Source organism: Mustela putorius, unplaced genomic scaffold, assembly GCF_011764305.1.
Source record: "Mustela putorius furo isolate JIRA1106 unplaced genomic scaffold, ASM1176430v1.1 tig00000127_pilon_pilon_pilon, whole genome shotgun sequence".
Lineage (NCBI taxonomy): Eukaryota > Metazoa > Chordata > Mammalia > Carnivora > Mustelidae > Mustela > Mustela putorius.
The window spans coordinates 15995344-16017718 of NW_025421288.1; the positions used below are offsets into that span (position 1 = coordinate 15995344).

The window sequence follows — 22375 nt, forward strand, 5'->3', positions numbered from 1 at the left end:
AGAGTGGCAAAGGCCCTTCTTCAGGACAAGCCAGCCAGTTGCTCTGGGAACAGAAAGGAAAGATGCTTCCCCTCCCCAACCCCGGTCTTGAATTAGGGGGCTACCTCCCCTAACCCAGCTCCTCGCCTCCCTGGGCTCCTCTCCCGCTTCTGAGCCCCAGCCAGTGAGCGATCTGCCTGACCCAGTGGGCGCGCGTACGCACGTGTGTGCGTATGCACACACACACACACACCTGGCACTAGGGACCCTACAGGACAGATAGATGGCGGCACACAGGGGTGGTGGCACCCCTGGAGTGGGGCTGGGCTAAGCCAGACTCAGTGTGACGCAACTGCCGGCCATTGCTATAAATAGCCAAGGAGAGCTTGAAATAGAAGTGGGTGAGGACGAGGGAAGCGAGGGAAGCGGCTGGACTCCTGGAGCCCATGGAGAGGAGAAAAGGCCAGAGCACCGAAAACAAAGCCAGGACCTGGAGTGCCCCCACCCCCACCCAGCCCGTCCAATGGGGGTGTTTGCTCACAGAAACAGCTGGGGGCAGGGTGCAGTCAAGAACCCTGCTGGCCCAGTGCGGGGGCAGTGACTGAGGGCTGGAGGGCTGGCCCTTGACTAAGAAGGGTGGGGACACGGGCCCCTACAGTGTGACCCCCCCCCCGGTCTCAGGTAGTGGGAAGGCCCCTCCTTGGATGCCTAGCAGGGATGAGATTCTTGGCCCTCCAGCAGACCCCACACACCTCCCAGGGACTGAGACTAGCCGGCCCAGGCTGCGCAGGAAGGGGGCTCACTAGGCCACCCCGTAGCTGCAAGGTGCGGCAGGAGCATCCCCTCGGCTCAGTGGCACATCCCGCCGGCCCAGGACACGCTGGCGCTGATGGGCCGGCCCTGGGGTGAGGGGAGGGATAGCTGTTCTCTCCTCCACCTGTTTATCTGGGAGTTCGGAGGCTTGGTTCAAGGGCCCCACAGTGCGGCCCGAGGTGGAAGGGAGAAACCCAGGGCTTCCTCCCGGCACCCCCACGGTCCCCATGATTTCTGCCCAGGTTCCTACTGGGGACACTCCCCCCAGGGGCGCACCCCTCTGTGTTGTTGATCGCTGTTGGAGGGTCAGGTCTTGGGGACAGAGTGGGCAGGCTGGTGGCTGGGCGGCAGGCGTTAGGGCTGATAAAGAACGAGGGGGCCCTGGGCGCCGCTGATAAGGCCTGTCCCCCCGGAGTCAGCCCTAACAGGAAGGGCAGGACTGGGGGCATTAGGGCAGGGTGGGGGAGGGGACGTTGGGGCCCTCGCCTCCCCCTGCAGGTGGCTGGCCCCGCCCTCCCCAAAGCCCCAGGACCCCGCTGGACAAGGAGGCAGCCGCTCCGCCCGAGGCAGGACAGCGGGCGCGGGGCGCGGGCGCGGGCGGGGGCGGGGCCGGGGCCGCGGGACGGGCGGTGACGTCAGCCCAGGTGCGCGCGCCCCGAGCCCCGCGGGCCTCCAGGCTCCGTGAGCGGCGCCCCTGCCGCGCTCTGGCCGCCCCCGCGCCCGCACTGCCTGGCCAGCCGGGGCTCCGAGGGTCGGGCCGTTGGGTGCGGGGGTGCGCCGCTCGCCAGGAGCCCGCCCGGCCCGCCGCGGCGCCCCTCACCGGCCCTGCGCCGCGCCCGCGCGCTCCCCGGGCTCCTCGGGCTCCCTCGGGCTCCCTCGCGGGCCGGCCGGGAGCGGAGGGCGCGCGGGAGCACCTGCTCCGCGTGGAGCCCGAGGCCCTCGCGCACCCCTCCCAGGCCCCGGCCTGACCCCAGGCGGCCGGACGTCTGCTGGGCAGGGCGGGCCGAACGTCCCGCCCCGAACTGCCGTCCAGTCCCAGCCAGGGTCGCCGTGAGCGTCCTCCGCCCCGGGCTCGGGGCTGGCCGGGCCGACCCGCCGCGCCCCGAGCCGCGAGCGCAGACGCGGCCCGGCAGCGCCCCCTGCTGCCCGCGATCGTGGGGGGGGGGCCGGGTCGCGGGCCGAGCCCCCAGCCCCGCGCGGCCTCCCTGCCGCGGGTTCGGGTCTCCCGCGGTCTTGGGCGCCCGCGGCCCCCGCTTGCCCCTCCTGAGGCCCTTCCTTGGCCCACCCGCGGCCTCAGTTGCCCGAGACGTGCTGTGGGTCTTCACGCCCCGCGGGCGGGTCAGCCCCACCCGGGGCTCCAGCGGAACCCTTGCGCGGCCGGCCCGGCACCCGCCGTCGGATTTCCTCCCCGACCTTCAGACCGGGGTACGCCGAGCTGCTGGTCGCCGTCCGCAGTCCCGGCTCTCAGCACCTCCCGCTGTGCCCGCCGCCCCGCACCTGGGCCCCCGCTCCCGCAGCGCTGTCCCTCACTCCGCCTGCCCCATCTGCGCCTCTCACCGCTCGGTTCTGTCCGCCCTACTCCGCCCCTTCTCTCGCGCACCCGCCCTCCTCCCAGGAGCTGTCTACAAAGCACCTTTTCTCCTCCCGCAGCTGCCCCCCCCCTTGGTCTGCCCGTGCGCCGCAGGCCCTCTCTGGCCTCCCCAGCCCTGGGTGCAGAGCTCCCTGAGTCCCCTCATCGCTGAGGCGACAGGACATGCACACCTGTCCCCTCTGTTTGGGGTCTGCGCCCTGCTGTCCGGCATGACCTGAAACGGAGAGACCCCTTCTCTGCCTCCATCCCCGCGTGGGGTGCTCCTGCGTGTGGCTGGGTCCAGATGTCGCCTCTTTATTTCTAAGTTGAGCTCACATGCTGAGGTCTTAGGGCTCAGACTCACACACAGCGTTTGTGGGAGGGACACCATTCAGCATGTGACAAGGGTCAGTGGAGGGAGAGAGGAAGGGACCCACGCACACTTCATGCCGGTCAGGGAGGCCCCTCAGCCCGCTGTCACAGGCCTGCTCAGCCACCTGCCCTGGACACAAGGCTTTGTGGCGCTGGGTCTGCAGAGCCTCTCCACGGCTGACTGGGGACTTTGCAGTCCCGAGGTCAGTCAGGGAAAGCCGTTAGGGGCCATCTGGCCCCAGGCTTCTCACCTGGCCACCTTTCCAGATCACCTGGGAGCATCTCTATGTGCGGGTCCCTAGCCCCCCACCCCCAGGCCTACAAAGTCCGACTCTAAGGAGGGACAGGGCCCAGGAATCCCTCCAGAGGGTCTGCCGTGCCAACTGATGGGGAGATCTGGAATTTGGGACCCCAGGCTTGTGGCTCCCACCCATGGGGTGGAGGGGTCAAGGGGCCCGAGCTGGCTAGGGGTGGCTGACTCGCTCCCGGGCCTGCTCCTTCCACTACCACTTGCCCAGGGCCCTCTTCAGACAACCCTTGGACTGGAGCTGGGAGGGCTGTATGGAGTGGGGGATGAGGGGAGAGAGTGTTAGTGACCCAGCGGCCACTATCCCTGACCCCAGACACCTTCAGGCTCTGCTGGCTGGCTGGAACCCAAAGCCACCCAGGAAGGGAGGTTTTGGGGAGGGGTCCCATGAAAACCCCTGGAAGGGGTAGGTGGAAGGGTGTGAGACCTCTGTGATCCCTAACACCTTGCCTACCCTCTTCTTCCCCCTCAGACATTTCTGGGGACCCCACCCTACCCAGGGGAGAGGGGCCAAGGGTGGCCTTTCAAGGCCCCTATGAGGTGTCCGCACAGGAGGCCATCCCCCCCCCGCCATGGCCAAACCAGGGCTGGAATTGGGGATAGAGCCGGCCCTGCTGTTCTAACCCCTCTAAGCCCCCACACCCCCCAAGTCACCATCAGCTCATCTCCACAGCGCCCTTCCCGGGGTCCAAGGCTCCCACCAAGATAGCCTCTGCCACACATCATCTGGCCAGTCTGGCTCCCAGCTCTGGGCTGCTGGGGGTGGGCTCAGCATCAGCTCCCCCAGGCCTCCTAAAGAGCACAGCAGGGCCAGCTCTGCACCAGCCCCCGGGGAAGCGCCCCCCACCCTCCGCAACCTTGGTGTGGGTCTGTGGGAGAGAACATCGCTGCCTTACTTTCCTGCTCCCACCTTTTGTGATTTTTTTTTCAACTTACTAGCATGTATTACAGCCCCCCCGGGGTGCTGAGGATCTGCATAAGATAGACCCTTCACCCCCAAAGTGCCCCCAGCCCCCCAATACAATGGAAGATGAGTGGCCGGGGACATTCGGCATGCCGCCACAGTGACATCAGCAGTTCCCGTAACCGGGCAAGGAATGCCACTAGTTGAAGGAAGTAGTGCCTAGAGGAAGGGGCATTTAACAGAGGCTTTGAGGGATGAGCGGGAGCTCTCTGGAAGGAAGGGCACTGCAGGTGGAAGGATCAGCACGTGCAAAGTCCTGTGATGTGAGAGAGCCGACCAGTTCAGGCAACACAAGTCATTACTGAGCAGACGTCTGCCCCGGGCCGGGTGCTCTCCAGGGTGCAGAGTGGGATTCGTGTGGGGAGAAGGCGGGGGCTGGGTCAGCTGCTAAGGGTTGGGTTCTGTCCTGAAGGCAAAGAGAGCAGCCTGGGCCAGCACCTCAGAAGGGGTTGCTAGGAGGCCGGCAGCACAGAGCCGGGGAGGAGTGGGGGATCCCCCACGGGGTGGAGGCAGCGGGACGGGCGGTGGGCCCGGACAGAAGGGCACCTCCTAACGCAGGAGGAGAGGGACTTTCCTGCTCCGAGGTGTGGCCGGCAGGCGACGCTGTGCAGTTGTTTCCTTAAGACACAAGCTAAGTAAGCGGACTCCACCTGCGGTGGGGGCGGGGGCTGGCAGGGGTCTCTTCGGCATCAAGAAGGACCGTTCTGAGGGTCCTCAGGAGAGGCAAGATGGACACAGTGGAGAAGGCCGCTGGCCCTTCCTACTAGGCCTGGGGACAGTGGCTCACAGGTTGGCCTGGGAAATCCCACTGCTCTTGCTTTCTCCTCTTGCCAGGGCTCCCCTGGGCCCTGTCCTAGAACCCCACTGCCTCCCAAGCCAGCTCTGGCTGTTGGGGGAGGATCCTGCTGGGGTCAGGGCACCCCCAGCCCCTGGACGACCCCGCTCCTTGCCTGGAAGTGGAGAATATGGGGCTTCCTGCCAGCAGTATCTGGCATCCGGGCCTCTGGACGGGTCAGAACCCTCCCGCGTGGGTGGAGGTGAGGCCCCCGGGGAGCAGAATTCCCCCAGGAAATGAGGTGGGGTGGGCCCCCCTGGGAGGCAGGATTCCCCTGGAGGACAGGGTGGGACCCCCAGGAGGTGGGGTGGGGGCAGGAGGGATCCCCGGAGGAGGAGAGGGGGGTGGGTCTCCCCGCAGCCCCGGGAAGGCCAGGCCAGCCAGAACCACCCCCCCCCCGGAAGCGGGACGGAGGTAGGATTCCAGGGAGGTGGGAGGCTGACCCAGGAACGCAGTCTGCAGGCCAGCCCCTTCCCACCTGCCCACTTTCGGTCTCTGAACTCGGGTCTGGAGCGTGGGTCCCAGGGCCGGGGCTGAGGCTATGGTGAGGCAAGAGAGGCACCTAGGCAGCCCCACGACCCGAGACGAGACGAGGGCCTCCTCGCTCTTTGTACCCGCCTGAGACTCCTCTGTGGATGCCCCGGGTTCCAGTCCCACGCAGGGGTCAGGGTGTCCTTCAACGCCCAGTGTCATTGAAGCTGGACACGTTCCTAACGCTCACGTGTTCATCTTTGGAAGAGTAGGAGACCTGGCAGCGCTGGGCCTGGGGTCCTCAGCAGCACTAATCAGAGGGAGAGCATCTTGGTCTCGGGGGCCCTTTGCTAACAGGACATGTGGAAACTTAGACGCAGACACTTAGGTTCACGAAGTCACTCCTTGCCGACCCGGGCTGGATGGCGAGCAGTTAAAATGGAACCGTCCCTTGCTGTGGGAGAGAAGCCAGCAGGACAGTCAGGGCCATGGAGCTTGGACAGGCTCCCCATGGTGCGTTCTCTTCGGCTGCGGAGGCCTGGGAAGAGGGAGCTCCTCTCCCGCAGTGAAGGCCGAGAGAGAGCGGAGGTGACGCCCCGTGCCGTTGGAGATCCCACCTGGAGGTTCAAGCGAGGGCAAAGCCAAGAGGCTGGGAACGCGTAGGACAGCTCCAAGTTCTGCCTTAGCCGTTTGTTCCTAAGAAAGAAGCTTGACGACCACCCCAGGACCTGGCGTTTCATTCGTGACAAGTCCCACATAGACCTGCGACACTTGGCAGACCTGTAGCTCTCTGGGACGTACCAAGTCCCGCCTAAATCCCGCCTAAAGCATGTCGTATGTGCTGTGGGTCATGGGACTAAGGAACCACACCTGTTATGGGTTGAATCATGTGCCCCAAAAAGACTTGTGGAAGTCCTAATCCCTGGTACCTGTGAATGTGACCTTATCTGCAAATGGGGTCTCTGCAGAGGTCATTGAGGTGAGCTGAGGTCATCAGGGTGGGCCCATCCAGCGACTGGCATCCGAATAAAACGAGGGCAGTTTGGAAGCGGACCCAGACCCCTGTGGGGAGAAGGCGGTGTGAAGAGGGGGCAGAGACCGGAGCGCGTGAGGTGCCTACAGGCCCACGAGTAAGGTCCTCCCCGAGACCTGCTGACACCCCGCCTGGGACTTGCGACCTCCGGGACCGTCAGGGATACACGGCTGTTGTTTTAAGCCACGTGCTTTGTGCTCAGATCCCGCGCTGGTGTTTGGAAAGGTTAAGTCTGCACACACAGGGGTCCCCGGAGCCCCAGCCTGTGTCCGGGGGACGGCGGAGGGCAGGCGCTGGCCCAGCCTCTGAACGGAAGCAGCACGGTCACTGTCACCGGTGCGCAGGGGGTCCTGGCTGGCTCGAGCTCTGACCTTGGCTGTTTTCAGTCATCTTCGAGCTCTGGGGAGGGAGGTTTGGAGGAGGAGGAGGGAGCGCCTGGAATGCCAGGTGTGCGGTGGGAAGGTGAGAAACCAGGAGCAGGAGCAGGAGCAGCCAGCCTCCGCGGCCCCCGGGCTGCAAGGTGGACAGACCCTCCGTTCCTCTAAGTCGGGCAGCTGAGGGCCCCCACCTGCAGGAACCTGGTGTCCGGGGCTGGTCAGCACCCGGACGTGATCCCAGGGGATGCGGGTTAGGAGCGGCCCTCCCGAAGCCTTGGCCCTGAGCCCCAGTTGCCCGATGGGCACGGCTCCCACCCCCCGGCACCCCCAAAGCGGCCTGTTGCTCTCACTGCGGGGAGGAGCTGGAGTCTGGGCCTCTGGAGGCAGCCGTGGTGAGGTTGCCGCGGAGGGGGCCCCTGGGCCGGCGGTTCCCCTGAGGGGTCAACTTCTGCTGTTTCACAGGACCCAGAGTGCCCCTGGGAAGCAGGACTTAGCGGGAAGCCGGTGGGCTTGAGAGCGAGCGATTCTGCAATCCCACCCCCAACCCCCAGCTTGCGGAAGGACTTTGGGCAGTCCCTGCCTCTCTACGAGCCTCAAATCACTGCCCAAGTGGGGTGCCATGTAGCTAGCGCGGACGCGGCTGCAGGGCCACTGCGGGGCTATGGGGAAGGACAACCCCGGGTCTGCTGGGGGACCGGACAGGTGTGGGGGGGCAACGCCCCGGGTCTGCGGGAACACGCCACGGGGTCTGGGTGTTTGCTGATGCCTCAGGAGAGACAAGGAGCCATCAACCACCAAAGCTCTCAGGGGACTGGTGTCCCTCCCCGCCCTTCCCAGAGCAGACCCCCAGGCTTCTCAGACAATCACACGCTGACCCTCAGCTGGCCCTCCGTGTTGCCCCGGCGCGACTGGCCCACACCGTCAGCCTTACTTGGGATCGTACCACGGGACCAGCACAGGAGGCGAGAGGGGGCCATTGTTCTCCAGCTGCAGACAGTGTGTGTCACAAGGCCTCCTGCAGGGCAGCGAGCCCAGGGAAGGGACGCTCTGGCCGGACCCACAGGGTGGGGGGCGGGCCCCGCTGGAGGGCGGGGAGTGAGTGGGGAGACAGGGTCAGCCAGGGTCAGCCCAGACAGCGCCGGCAGCGAGGGACGGGGAGGACCCAGCAGGGCGGTCAGGCCTGGCACAGACACTCATCTTTCCCCTGAGTCCTGGCCACGCAGTCACCTTTGTGCCCAAGTGTCACCCTCCCCCCCACAACAGAGGACAATTTCCTTGGGGGATTCCTGCAGGACCCCCGGAAAGCAAGCCCCGTTTCCCAGGGTGGGAACTCCCGGCTGGCACAGCGCCTTGGAGTCTGGGCAGGAGGCAGGTGCCTGGTGGAGGAGGTGGGCACGAGGAGCCACTGTTGGCGACGAAGTACACAAACCCGGTGACTTGAAACAACAGAAATGTATTGTCTCACAGTTCCGGAAATCAGAACCCCAAATCTTTGCAGCACCAGTTCCTCCGAGGCTGTGGGTGAGGACGGGGCCCAGGCCTCCCCGGCTCAGAGGTGGCTGTCCTCTCCCGGCCTTGCCTCCGGGCTCTCGACTCCCCCCTTGTGACATGGACGCCTGTCGTCCCGTTTGAGGTGCCCACCCTAATCTCTGGGTCCTCAACCTGCCTGATGTAATCTGCGGTTACCCCCCTTACAGGTCAGGTCCCCTCCTGAGGTCGTGGGGAGAGGAGGCCCCCTGTCATCGGTGTTCCTGGGTCTGATGTGTTGCGTTTCGCCCTCGCTGGTCCGCGAGCAATGTAAGGTGACGTCTGCCTGTGAGCTCCGTCTCCCCACCGTATGCTCCGCACCCGACGCGTGTGTGGCTCCCAGTTGGCGCTGCGTCCTTCCTGCTGAATGAGGGACAGCCCCGCAAGAAGGAAGGGCGGACGCCGCTGCCTTTCCACCTCCCGCCCCCCGGAGCAGCACCTGTCTCCGGAAAAGTCACGAAGGGGAGCGCCACTGCCCCAGACCTGAGCACACAGAGGACGGGAACCGGCCTGTGCTGGGGAAGGAGGCCCGTTGCCGGTGGACCGTCTGTGACCGTGAGCTTAAAGACAGCACAACTGCACGCGCGGCTGTTCCTCTGGGCATGATGCCCTTCCTGGGGTGAGCCGTGCACCGACTACTCCGGCGTAGGTCCTGCAGACCCGGCCCCGCCCCATCCCAGAAACCGCGATGCTGGGAGCAGCACGGGGTCCTTCCGCGAGGCCAGGGTGCGCCTCCCTCCCCCACCACCAACGTGCCACCGGTCGGGTCGCCGCTGATGGTTTCCACCACGCTTCAGTCCACACCGGTTCCGATCGTCCGGCCGGCCTCGGGGTTTCACCCCACTCCATCGTGCGGAAGACGTCCTGCCCGTGGGCCACGGAACCCCGGACTTAGCGATGCTCTGGACATTAATAAAGCACATCTGCTTGCCAGAGGGAGGTACCCCCTGCCAGTTCGGGGACTTGGACCCACCCACGAGAAATTTCCAGAGTTCAGTGGTCTGGGAATGTCACGACACCCCCGCAAAGTGCAGGACAAGTCTTACACCGTCGTCACCTTAACACCAGGAAGAAGACGTACGTGTGCGTGAGCGTAGCAATCGGGCAGTTACCTTCAGTCTCAGGTAACAGAAACGGGGAAGAACGGTGACTTAATCCAGATGTCTTTTTTTTTCTTCTTCAGAGATTTTACTTATTTATTCGACAGAGACAGACACAGAAAGAGGCGACACAAGCTGCGGAGCGGCGGGTGGAGGGGGAAGCAGGCTCCCCAGCGAGCAGGGAGCCCGACGCGGGGCTCGATCCCAGCACCCTGAGATCATGACCTGAGCTGAAGGCAGACGCTCAACAGATGGAGCCCCCCAGGAATCCCGAGATGGCAGGAGCGTGAGTCCCCGCTCTCCGCTCGGCCGGCAGCAGCCTCACAGCCCAACGTGGCTGCCAGATCTTCAGCCATCGCTGGCCTGTTCTCAGCAGGCACCAGGAGACTGGACCGGGGCTGCAGGTGGACAGGAAGGACATCCTGGAAGCCGCCCCGACAACCTCCACTCTGCCTGCCCCCCTACCCCCAAAGAGGCAGTGGGGAGGGTGAGGCACAAAACGGCAGAGGGGAGAGGGAGGGTCTGGACGCCAGGCGGTTCCTTCCCATCTCTGACTGACTCCCCGTCTGCTCTTCTCGTCCAACGAGCCCAGCGCAGACCAGACGGCCCCTTCCTGGGCCCCAGACCCGGAGGGGTCAGCACGCGGAAGGCGGCGAGCTGTCACCGGGGAGACCGACAGGGCCCCGGGGCTCGGGAGCAACGCCGTATCCTCTGGGAACATCAGTCCCGATTCTCTGAGATGCACCTTTCCCCTGCCACCAGGGGCCAGGGCAGAGATGTCACAGGCCATGGGGACCCGAACCGCCCACTAGGGACAGGGCGACATGGAGCCAAAAGGTGGCGTGTGCCCAGCCATGCACCATTGTCAGGGAAAGGGCACCAACCTCGAGCGCAGGTGAGCGGCCGTGAGCCGGGAGGTGGCCCTCGCGAAGGCCCGTGCTCCTTCCCTGTCCCCTCATCCGCGACCTCACCGAGGTCCTCACGACCACGTGTTCCGCAGCATCGTTCTCCCCACCTCTCCGCAGACACAGAGTCACAGGGTCACTCAACGACCGGTCCCAAGTCACCCCGCCGGTGACAAGAAGAGCAGAGATCTGAGCCGCACACCCTGGAGGGGACGTGGGTCGCGGGTCCTCCTTGGGGGCAGGAGGGAGGCGCCGAGCCGCAGCACTCCCCAGCCCCAGGTGGCCCACGGGTGGGTGGGCGCTCACGGACAGGCGCAGCCGGATGCCAGCCCGCCCAAGCTCCGTCCCCAGGGACCTGTCCCAGGTGGAGGAGGGGCTGGGCAGGCCCAGCCGCAGGTGCGCTGCAGCTCCCGGAGTGGGGACAGGTGCCGCCAGGTGTCTGCGGCCTGTCCTGGGCCTGGGCCGGGACGCAGGTGGCTGCTGGTGGCGAAGGTCGCGGGCCCCCAGCATCAGGACCTCTCGGGCACTCAAGGGGGACAAGGGAGGTCGGAGGCACCAGCGCGGCTGTGAGGACATGGGGGCAGGGGTCTGAGCCCGCAGGACCCCCTCCTTTCCGAGGCATCGGGAGGACAGCGGTGCTGGGGTCACGGCAAGCGGGGGCGCCCCCCCCCCCCGCTGCCATCTGCACCCCCGGAGCCCCTTCCATGGGGGGCGCCCGGCCTCTCCAGGGCCCTTGCCCGGGCTGGGGGTCGCAGCACCGGCCGGCCGACCGCGCAGGCCCCCAATGCCCCGCGGCCCAGAGGACCCCCCCCCAACCAGGACGCAGCCGGCGCTGGGCCCGTCTTCGCGGTCGGACCCCCACCCCCAGGCTCGCTCCCGGCGCGCACGGCGCCCCCCACCCGCCCCCGACACCCGAGCTCCCAGGGCAGCGCCCCGCGGGTGTGCGTGTGCGGGCTGCTCTCTGATGCGGGGCGGCAGGGGCTGGGGGCGGGGGGGGGGGCGAGCCCAGAGGCCTGGGGGTCCGCTGCCGCGACAGCCCTCCCGCCTTAGCCTCCCGCCCCACCCCTGCCCCAGGTTTGCAGAGAAGGCGAGGTGGGGGCAGGGGCTCTGGAGCAGCTCTGCGGGGGAGGGGGGCCGCCGGGCACAGGGGTGCGGGGCTCAGGCCAGGCCAGGACACTGGCCCGGGGGCAGGGGCCAGCGGGGCGTGAGGGACATCTGGGGTCTGAGAGGTCAGCCAGACCGTGAAGAGACATCCGGACATGAGGGGACATCCGGGGCGTGAGGGGACATCCTGGGTGAGGGGACATCCTGGAGTGTGAGGGGTCATCCGGGACCTGAGGGGACATCGGGGCGCGAGGGGACATCCTGAGCGTGAGGGGACATCGGGGCGCGAGGGGACATCCCGGAGTGTGGGGCTCCGGCCGGGGCGCGACGGGACATCCGGGCGCGCGGGGGGAGGGGCGCGGGGGGAGGTGGAAGCGGGGAGCGGAGGAGGGGGAGGAGGAACCCGCTCAAGGTCCAGGCTGGGCCCCGGAGAGGGGGGAGGGGCGCAGGCGCCGCGGGACTACGCTTCCCGGCAGGCGGCGCGCGGCGCGTCACTTCCGGCGGCGCTCGCGGCGCGCGTGTGGGAGCGAGCGAGCGAGTGTTTACTTCCGGCCGCCGCCGCCGCCGCGGGCTGAGGGCCGAGCGTGTCGGGCGGCGGGCCCCGAGCAGCCATGGACTGGCTCATGGGGTGAGTGGGGCGGCCGGGCGGGCGGGCCGGGGCCGCGGTGGGGGCCGCGGGGCGCGCTGCGGGCGGCGCCGGGCGAGCGCGCGGGGCCGGGGCGGCGCGGGCCGGGCGGGCGAGGGGCGTCTCCTCGGGGCCGGGGTCGCGGACGGGAGCCGCTCGGAGGGGGCGGCCGCCGGCCTGGGCAGGACGCGGGCCGCGGGCCGGGGGCCGGGGGCCGGGGGCGCCGCGGGGCGCCGGCTCCGGAAGGACGAACTTTCGCGCCGGCCGGCGCCGTCCTGAGCCGCGAGCGGAGGAGCCGGCGGCCCCGGTTCGCGCGTCCGGCCGCGGGGCTCGGGGCTCGGGGCTCGGCGCTCGGCCGCGGGGCAGGCGGGGCGGGCGGGCCGGAGCCGGGGCCGGAGCCGGGGCCGGGGCCGGAGCCGGAGGGAGCGCGGCTCGCGGGGACCCGCCGCCGCCGGGAAGTTGCTCGCGGACCCGCTGTCAGAACTTTGCGGCGTCTGCGCCGCGGCCGGGGCGGCGGGTCCTCCTCCGTCCCGCTCGGCGCCGCGTAGCTCCCCGACCGCGGGGCAGGGCGGGGCGGGGCGGGGCGGCCGTCCGGGCGCTGGGGCGGCGCGTGCGGGGCCGCTGCGGTCGGCCTGGGGCGGGCGGACGTGCGGGTCGCCCGCGCGGGTCCCTGAGGGAGGCGCCCGCTCGGACGGCTGTTTCCGGGGCGGGGCGGGGCGGGGGCCGTCGGCGGGACCGCGGAGGCGGCTCGCACCCGTCCGGGCCGGCGGGTCGGCTGGAGGCCGGCGGAAGGGACGCCGGGGGCGCGAGCCCACGGGGGCGGCCGCGTCGGGAGCCCGGAGGGAAGCGCCCCGCGTGGCCGGGGAGGGCGTGGAGCCGGCGTGCGCGTGGCCGGGGCCGCCGGGGCCGCCGCTCTGCCGGCCTCGGGCAGAGTCACGTTGCTGTCCTAGCCGCGCCGCTGGGAGCCCTGGGCCCTGCGGTGGCCGCCGCACGTCTCCGGACCTGCGCCGTCAGAGCCGTGCGGGAGGACTCGGAAGGCGAAGCCGAGGCAGCGGAGGAACGCGCTTCGCACGCGGCCCGGCGCGGGGGCGTCGCGGCTCGGTCAGCAGCGAGCGGGGCCTCCTGGACGCCTTTGCAGCCGCAGGCGCGCAGCGCGGAGGCCAAGCAGCCAGACCCCAGCCCGCAGGGGCTGCTGCGTCGGAGGGGTGTTGCGGGGGCTTCAACCGGCCGTGCTTTGCGCCCCAAGCCTGGGGCGTGGGGGAGGCGCTGACGGTCGTCCCGCCGCTGACTTCTCGCGGCCCCGTCGGAGGAGCAGGGGCTCCGCGCGCGAACCCGAGCAGCGCTCAGTCCTCGGAACTGGCCGGGTTCGGGGCGTTGTGGGCTTTGTGCCATCACTGTGCGTGTCCCAAGCTCCCCCCGCCGCTGGGCTTCCGGGGACTGGCCCCCCAGACCCCCCTCAAGACTTCGGAAGCAGGCGGTCATCTGGGAGAGGTCATCTGGGAGAGGTCATCTGGGAGAGGTCGGCGCAGGACTCCCCTCCCGGTCGGAGCGGAGCAGGCAGGTCCGGGTGCTGGAGGAAGGCAGCTGGGAAAGGGACGCGCCGGCGGCTGCTTCCAGGGGCGCTGCGGGGGCAGAGCTCGGGGAGGCTCTGGAATCCTTCAGCGGACACTGGAGGCCCCCAAAGAGGGGTCAGGACGGAGTGTGGTGATCTCTGTGTGTTTCTCACCGTCGTGGGCGGCGCAGCGCACCGTGGACTGTGCGTTCTTGCCCAGCCCCTTACTTGTGAGTCCGCCAGCCTGCTAGAGCAGAAGTGACAGGATTTCAGCGCTCAAGTAGTGACTTTTCTCAAGAGCCTGTTTTCAAGGTGTGGGGGGGGGGGCCGGCCTGGGAGCCCCGAGCGCTCTGTCCCCCCGCCGGGGGCTGTGTCTGCTGGAGGCAGGGAGGCCCAGCCCCGTGCCAGTCCCCGCAGGTGAGGGGGCGCACCCCGCGGGCACCTGTCGTGGGACCAGCTGGAGCTTCCGTGGCGTTAACCCTCTAATGGTTTTCAGCGCCCGAGGAAGCCGCTTGCTTCTGCTAACTCGCAGCTCGCCGTCAGCCCGGTACTTGGGAACATGGTTCTCTCTTAGGTTTGAACACTTTGTTTGTTTCTGGCGGAAGAGTTTCTCTGCGTGGTCCTGTCCGGCGGCGGGCAGGCTCCGCTGCAGTAGCAGGCACCGCTCCCGCCCTCTCTGCCAGCCGCTGTCGCTGTCGGGAGCAGAGCCCGAACACCAACACGTCCCGTCAGGAGAGCGCTTCGCAGAGTAACACGGGCGGCCGCGTCGGAGGAAAGGGCGGTCTGGCGGGAAAGCCGCCCGTGAGCCAAGAGCAGCGTCCAGCGCCGGCGTGTTGCGACTGGCTGTCGGAGTTCGCCGGGCGTGGAGCTCGGGCTTCCCGACATCCCTCTGCTCGGCTTGGAACTGGCCGGCAGGAATTTTTCCGTCTTTTTACAAGGAGTGATTTCTCACTTGAGAGGGGTCAGTCCTTGCGGTGTGGCCGTGTCTTTGGTCCTTGGCTGTCTCCCTTCTGGACAGCCGAGGACAGGATGCTGCCCTTGCCCTGGGCAGGACGGGAGCCCCAGAAGGGACGCTGCCTGGGCTGCTCCAGATTCCACGTGGCCTGGGGCAGTGTGGCACGGGGACTTCCGCTCGTGCGTACCAGCAGTGACCGGCGTCGGTGCGCAGACGGTAGACATGCCGCTTCACTTTGACCCGGCAGAACGCACAGTCCAGACGCTTCCAAGCATCTGGGAATGTAGACGAGGAAATGCACCTCCTCCCACTTCGGAGTCAGGGGGAGCAGGGCGAGCCGCCCGTGGGTCCTGGGCGGGGCCGGCGGGGAGCAGTTTGCCGGGACATGCCCGCCCTGGGTCCGCAGCCGCGGCAGGGGCCGGCGCACAGGGGCCCCCTGCCCGGGGCTGCTGCCGCCCTGGAGCAGTGAGGAGGTGGGTGCGCTGTGTGGCCGGGAGCGCCCCGCTCTGCCAGAGACCTGCCTCCAGGCTTGGCCGTGGAGCGCGACACACGTCACGGGTTGGCGCTCTTGGTCCGCGGGCAGGCGTGTTGGATGGCTCGGGGCTCTCTGGCCGGCCTGGCTTTGCCGTCAGGGCTCTCGTGCTGGGCGGAGGAGGTAGACCCCGTGCGCACGGGCCTGTGTGGGCGCGCCGCGGGGCGCTCGGGGCCTTTTCTTTGCACTTTGCCTTCGGGCGGACGTTGCCCTGGACGGACAGACCGTAAGGACACCCTGACTGAACCTGCTGGAGTCTCTGGACTTTTCTCCAACCGTCTCGTTGAGGGGTAGTTTACATACCACGCAGGTTACTGTTTCAAGTCTAACAATTAGGTGACTTTTAGTAAAATCGTAGGGTGGTGTAGCTGTCAACACAGTTTACTTCAGACGTTGCCACCCGCCGAGAGGAGCCTTGCGCCCCACAGCAGTCACTCCCTGTCCCACCCCTGGGTCGTCACTGATGGACCTTCTCTCTCTCTCTGTGTTTCTCGCTTTGCCGATTCTGGGCATTTCCCACAGAGGGGGTCACAGCACAGGCTCTTCTGTAGCTGGTTCCCTTAGCGACCGTTCTAAAAGTTGGTTCGTGTTGTGCACGTATCTGCCGTCAGTCCGTTTCATCGCAAGTGGCAGTCCGGAGTCTGGAGCTCTGCACGCTGCTCTGTCGATAGCGATAGCGGCGTTCTGCCCACTTTCTGCCCATCGTGAGGGATGCCGCTGTGACCCAGCCTTTGCCCACAGTGAGCTGGACCCCTTCTCCGCTGGGGAGACCCCGGGTCCTGACTGCACACTCCCTCTGTGGGGGGCAGGCCCTGCACCTCCAAGATCAAGGACGCGTAGCGTCTGCTTTCTGAGGCTGGCATGAGGGCCACGGACACGGGGGACGGAGTGTGGAGGAGTGAATGAGGTCGAGCTGGAGGTGGGAAGGCCAGGCCGGCAGGGTGGCTCCGAGCAGGGGTGCGCATTGGCTCCTGTGGGAAGAAGTGTAGGAATTTTCCAGATAGGAAGTAGGAAGGGTTCTGGCCCAAGCCGGTGCAAAGGCGTGGAGGCCTGAGCGGCAGAAGCGTCCTCCAGCTGTCCGCCCCCTTGGGGAACACATCCAGGGACAGCCGCTGTGCCAGTGGCCCCACTCAGGCAGTCCTTACGACCTGGGCCTGATTCGCATCCAGATTCCATTTGAGGAGAGCGGCGGTCCCGTGAACCCCTTCGTGGGCCGAACTCTGTGCCCCCGGGAGCCCCGCATCTCTCATCTGTCCCTGTGCTTGCAGCGTCCCCTGGGAGCCTTGTGCAGAGTGTCCTCAGAGTCGTGCCTCTGGATAGGAACTCACTGGAGGTGCCGCGGAAATGCTTTGCCGGGAAGCGGGTTGGGCGGGAAGTGTTGCCAGCCTTGGGCAGGGTAGCAAGTGCGTCTGAGACGTCTGCAGCCCGGGAGGGCCCGGGTCCACCCTCATCGGGGTCCTGCCTCTGGCCTTCGTTCTGCTGTTCGTACCACCGCCCGGGGCCCCGGAAGAGCCAGACGGCACGGGGACGCTGGCTGCCAGGCCCTGTCAGCAGCTGGCCGCAGCTTGGGAGGGGTTCCCTGGGGACTGCGGGGCCATCGTCAGCTCTGAGGTCTCCTATGGGAGGGGGCCGTGGCCTCCGCCGTGGCCGCGTGTGTTGGGAAGGTGGGTGTCGGTGGTCTCGGTGGGGGCGCCTGTGCTGGTGTTCCCGCTGCCCCAGCACTTCCTGCATCGCCCTTGCGGTGGTCCTGGAGACTCAGACACGGCCAGACCCCCCACTCTTGGTTTTGTGGTGAACGTGCTGGTGTGGCGACAGAGGTGCTCGGTGAGCCTCTCTCTGCACTTTTCGGGCACCTGGACCCTGGGAGCTGGTCAGGGAGCTGCTCTTGGTCCCCGCTGGTGACTCACGTGTGCCTTTGCTGCCGCGGCTGCCGGCCTGTCCGGAAGAGGAGGCGGCGCGCGTGTTCCTGTCTGACGTGCTGGGAGCGCCTCGGCTCTTTGTCTCCCCGTGTTTGTTTTTCTCGCGCAGGATCTCTCCCGGCTGGGCACGCCCGTGTGCGTTGAGCGGCTCTGTACAACCCCCGGGAGCGTGGGGCAAGGAGCGAACCTGGAAGCTTGGAGGAGGAGGCGGTGGTGGGTGGGGTGTCCAGGCCACGTGGGGGCTGTGGGCTGTTCCGGGGGACCGTGCGGCTGTGGCCGCATTCACGTTGTCACCTTCTGGCTCCTTTCTCTTTGAAGGGTTTTCCCGTGCTAGCTCGAAAGAGCCGACAGTGCACCGTTGCTGGGTTGCTGGGGCGGGACACTCATTCTTTTCCTTCCTGTCACCGTTCCCGGTTCGTCCGGGGATAGTGCCGTGTGGTCGCGACCTACCAGACCTACCCCGTATGGCACCTTTCCGTTGGTCTGGCATGTTGCTGGTATGTCGAGGAATGGTGGCAGTTTTCGGTGTTCATTGAGCATTTCTGTGTAGGGTGAGGCCAGAGCTCCCACCTGGGCCTGCAGCTCCCCCCAGCAGGCCGGCTGGCGTCAGAAGCAGGGCTGTGGCCGTCTTTCTCTTCTCCCCTCCAGCCTTTCCGCCAGGCCGGCCCTGGGCTCCCGGACTGTTCTCTCCGAGGGTGCGGCACCCCTGGAGCTCGCTGTCGGGGCGGGGTCTGCCCTGCCCACACCCAGTGGAGCGCTCAGCCCCTTGGCCGTGGGCCGTGTCCTCCAAGGGCCGCAGCTGGAGCCCCCTGCGTATCTTGGCGGTTTCACGCGCAAGAATAGTGTGGGGGGCTCCGGCGGGTGGTAGGTGTGTGCCCCACCTCCAGTCCTGGGGTCTTCCGTACCTGGCCCCACTGTGCCAGATAAACGTGGCTCTCTTCGGGGGCCCGTCTGAGCAGTTCCTCAGCTCGGGCTTTGAATCGTGTCTGTTGCTGTCAAAGGAACCCCAGAACTTGTGGCTCCAGAGGAGGACTGCTGCCTCGGACAGCTCTGCAGGCTGCTGGCTGGGGCCTCAGTTGCCCCATAGAGCCCCTTTGCGCGTGGACTCTGGTGCAGAGTTCTCATCCTTTTTGGTCTCAACACACTCCCCCCCCCCCACGTTTTTAAAAATTACTGAGCTTGTATGGTTATAGCTGTCAGTGTTTACTGTAATAGAAGTGGAAGAAAAGAGATTTGAAAACTATTCTTTAACTCATTTGAAAAGAACAATAAACCCAGCATGTGTTAGCATGAATTTGTTTTTAATTTTTGTTTCTTTGACAGAAAGCGCAAGCAGGCAGAGTAGCAGGTAGTGGGAGAGGGAGGAGCAGAGTCCCCGCGGGGCAGGGAGCCCGATGCGGGGCTCCATCCCAGGACCCTGGGACCATGGCCTGAGCCGAAGGCAGTCGCCTAACCCACTGAGCCACTCCGATGTCCCTAAACTTTTTTTTTTTTTAAATAAATAACCATATTTTGCGGCATAAAACACATGATAAGAGTGCCCTGACTCTTTTGTAAGCCTCATGAGCTGGACCTTTATGTCTGCTTCTGGGTTTGTTTTGTTATAATCTTACCACGACTCATCGCTTCTGGAAAGCTCTGCCGTGCCCGGGTGCGAGAACGGGAGAGGCGAGTGCCGTCGTCACGTGGGTGCAGGAGCCACACTTCAGGCGCCGTGGCGAGGGCTCTTTGCCTGGCCTTGCTCCAGAGCGGAGCCGCGGCGGAAGCTGTCGAAGACCAGTGTCCCCTCCGCTGTGTCGGTCAGACAAGTCACAGAGCCACCCTGATACAGTGCGAGGGGACGGACTCTGCCCCTCGAAGGAGGGGTCTCCCGTGTGGGGAGGGGGCGGTGGCTGCCGGCCCCACCTGCAGAGCACGGCACGCGGCCGGGGACGCTGGGTCCGTCCTCACCGGGCGGCCCCGAGGTCTGTCAGGAGACCAGCTGGGTTTTCCGCGCAGAGGCGTTTAGGGCGCTGTGGCTCAGGGACCATGTGCCTCAGGGTTGAGTCCCGACTCTGCAGCTCCGTTAGGGCTTCCTGAGCCTCGGTTTGCTCATCTGCAACACGGCACCAGGGGACCCCTTCCTAGCCGTGGCTGGGGGACTCTGTGAGGTGCCCCCGTACAGTGCGGGCGCGGCTCAGAGGCTTGCCGTGGAGGGCCCCGCCTCCCCCAGCCACCGGGGGGCTTGGCACCAGCCTGGCCTCTGATCCCTTTGTGCGGCCCCGGGTGGGCGTGGGGTGGGGGTCCTCGCTCTCCCGCTCCCCCACCGGGGCTTGTGTGCACAGCACCCACGGCGGCTCGGCGCCCGTGGCCACCTGCACACGGGGCCTGGTGTGTGCGACGTACGTCCCTGTCACCATCGCACTGCCGTCCCTCTCCGCGTGTCCTCACTGGGAACCGTGGCACTGCAGCCCTTAGGGTGGGGCTGTCGCCCAGCATGTCACTTGGTCACTGTCACGTCTGCTTGCTCTCGGACAGCTGCTGTTGGTGTGCAGCTAGCCCTGGTGTCCTGGTCCCTAAGGAGAGCCCCGTCTGATGGCCACACCGTCCTGTGGGCACAGCTGCTCCCGGGATCGCAAGGTTGGCACCCGGAGCATAGCCCAGGGCTTTTGTGGCAGGTCTGACTTTCAGGGTGCCTGTGGGCGGAGGGCGGGGGTCTTGGGGCTTGGCTGTCTCTGGAGGCTGCCTGACGCCATCCGCACCGTCCCTCAGTGGCCTGCCCGCTCCCCGAGCTGGGAGAACCTGCTCATTGCAGGCTTGCCTTCCCCCGCCGGATGCCGGCACCCCAGCCGGGACGGCCCCACTGCTGTCGGAAAGGCACTGGGGAAGCCCGTTTGCTCTCCCTCCTCCACCTCGGGCTGCTTGCTGGGTCGTCCCTTGGCTTCCCTGCCCCAGGCCTGTCCTGATGCCCTGGGACTCAGGGCGGGGAAGGCGCGGCAGCCTTTGCCGTCAGAGGCGTGAGGCCGTGGCTGCTCATTCCCTGGGGTCTGCGCCTTCTCAGCGGCGAGTATGTGCCTGGTGCCGAAGGCGGGAGGCCGAGCAGGTGCTGGCCTGGGAGGTGCCGTCGGCCCTGGATCGCACGCCTCCTGAAGCCAGCCTTACATGGACGGCTGACTAACTGGGGTGTCAGTACAGACTACAAAACCCCACCTGGCAGCAGGCGTCGGAGCACACAGCCTTCCCCCCGATAGTTGCGCAGTAGGTTGGAAGCCCCCACCAGCAGCCCCTGGGGCAGGCCTCCCCTTCCAGGAGGTTCACCCTTTCAGCCATGCTTCCTGCCTCTGCTTAACCCTGGCTCACCGAAGCAGACCCCCTTGATAGGTCACGACGACGGTCTCCCATTCAAAGAGCTGGGGGCATCAGCCGAGTGTTCCCAGCAGGAGCGGTGGGAGGGGGTGCCCTGGAGGTGATGTTTACCGAGTGGGCCCCCCAGGTCCAGCAGCGGGTCCAGCGGCATGGGCACTGCAGGCCAGTGGGAGACAGCTGAGTGCTCCTGTCGCCGCGGCTTGATCTTGGTGGTGGGCAGCAGGGGCGGTCCTGGTGCTGATCCTAGCATGTGGCCTTCTAAGGTCCTTATCCTCCTGGGCCTGGTTCGTTGCTGAGGCAGTGGGAGTGAGCTGTTTTCCTTCCCTTACTGTGTGGCGGCCATGGTTCTAGATGGTTGGGGTTGCCCACATGGAGGTGCCTGGCACCGGGGTGGCCGGGGAGGGTGGGAGAGGGTGGGTCATTGGTTGGTTGGGAGGAGAGAGTGGGGAGCCCTGCACGGGGAGCTCCTGGGGCCTCCTTGGTCCCTTCTGGCTGCTGGGAAGGATGGGCGTGTGCTGGGGGTCTCTGGGACTTGCAGTCTGTCTTCTCAGACGCACCCTGTGTGGTGGCCCACCTCTGACACCGCTGGCGCAAGCTGGCAGCACCAGCTTGGTTTCCGCGCCCCCAGGCTGTACCTCTGAAGGGTGGGGCGGACTCGTACCTACTCTGGGTTCCCCAGGGCCTGGTGCACTGGCACAGCCAGGACCTGGTCCCTGCATGAAGTGACGGATGCTCCCGCTGCCCTCAGTGGCGTTCCACGGAGCGGCTGCCAGGCGGTGGGTCTCTCCCTGGACTGGTCTCACCTGCTGTGGAGGTTCTGGTTGGACACATTGCAGGGTTGGGTGGGGCTTCTGGCTCCTGGTGGGTGGAGGCCAGGAAGTAGTGCCAGGATGACCCCGCCGTGGGAATGACCCAGCCCTGGGAGTCAGCCTTGTGCCAGGAAGCCGGCCTGGGCCAGGCTGAGACCGCACGGCCATGAGTCACGGGAGGTGACCCTGGCCTTGACTGCTGTCCGCAGACGCAGGTGATTGCCGGTCCCGTGTGTGGCTCAGCAGGCGGAGACCTGCAGAACCAGGCCTGTCACGGCAGCGTGGGCGCATTTCTGCCACTCACCGGGTTGGGCTGCGCTGGGGAGACGTGGATGGGTAGAAGGCTTCCTAGTGCTGCGCGGCCGTCTCGGTGGGCCATGCCTGGGGCCGCCAGAGTGGACGCAGAGTGTCATTTGCAGGGACCGCACCCTTTGGAGTCCTTACTGTTCCCTCCACGCAGAGCGCTCTTCGAGGCCTACGGAGAAGAGAGAGTGGGGGGCAGCTGCAGGGGGCACTGGACCACCAAAGTGCATGAGAGGGTGGAGGTCCGCTTGGATGTCCAGGGAGTCTGAAGAATCCCAGAACCTGACTTAAACGCTCTGAAGTTCCCTGAGTACAGCGGCGCAGACACTCGTGTTCTCTGCGCTGCCTTAGAGCGCCGGTGGGCCTTCCTCCGTGGCTCTGCTGGCGCGGCGCGAGGGAGCCCTCAAGGGTGCCTGCGCCCGCGGAACTTGGTTTCACGGGTCTGTTGTCGAAACAGGAAAGCACGGGACGTGCAGACACCGAAAAGTGAGTGATCCCAGCACCCAGAGAGCGTGACTTCACGCTGGGAGCTGGTGTCGCACGCGGTGCACTTGGCCCAGCGGTCAGCGTCCGCGGCCGCCCGCGGATGTGCATGACCCCCTCCCCTCCGTGGTGGGTGTTCAGGGTCTCCTCCCGGCGGACGTCGGTTCGGAGCATCCTTGCACGTCAGCGCCCAGCGCGGGCCTTTCCTCAGGAGTTCTGGGAGGGGACCGGTGGGCTCCCGGAGGGGGGTCTTCCTGGAGGCCTTCGAGCCGGCACGCTCCTCGGGCGCGGGCGTGCGCTCGCCCCCGTTTTGTGACCGGCTGCCGGCGTTACTCTCCTGTGACGAAGATCTTTGCCACTTCGGTAAGGAAGGACGGGTGTTTGGTCAGTGCGCGCTCCCTTGCAGAGGGCTGCGGCTGGTGTTCTGGGACGCGGGGCCCTGTGTCCTTGGGGAAGCAGCCGTCTGCTCACTGTGCACGAGCGGCCCAGCTTTCT

At 66.8% G+C, this 22375-nt stretch overlaps 1 protein-coding gene across 1 annotated transcript in view; it reads left to right on the forward strand.

Annotated features, from left to right (window-relative positions):
* The first annotated feature begins 11875 nt into the window (after window positions 1-11875).
* MOB2 (MOB kinase activator 2) overlaps window positions 11876-22375 on the forward strand; it is a 69246-nt gene continuing 58746 nt past the window's right edge. The window contains exon 1 of the mRNA XM_045066747.1: window positions 11876-11985. Within this exon, the coding sequence (XP_044922682.1) occupies window positions 11969-11985 (17 nt within the window). The 5' untranslated portion in view covers window positions 11876-11968. The remainder of the gene's footprint in view (window positions 11986-22375) is intronic.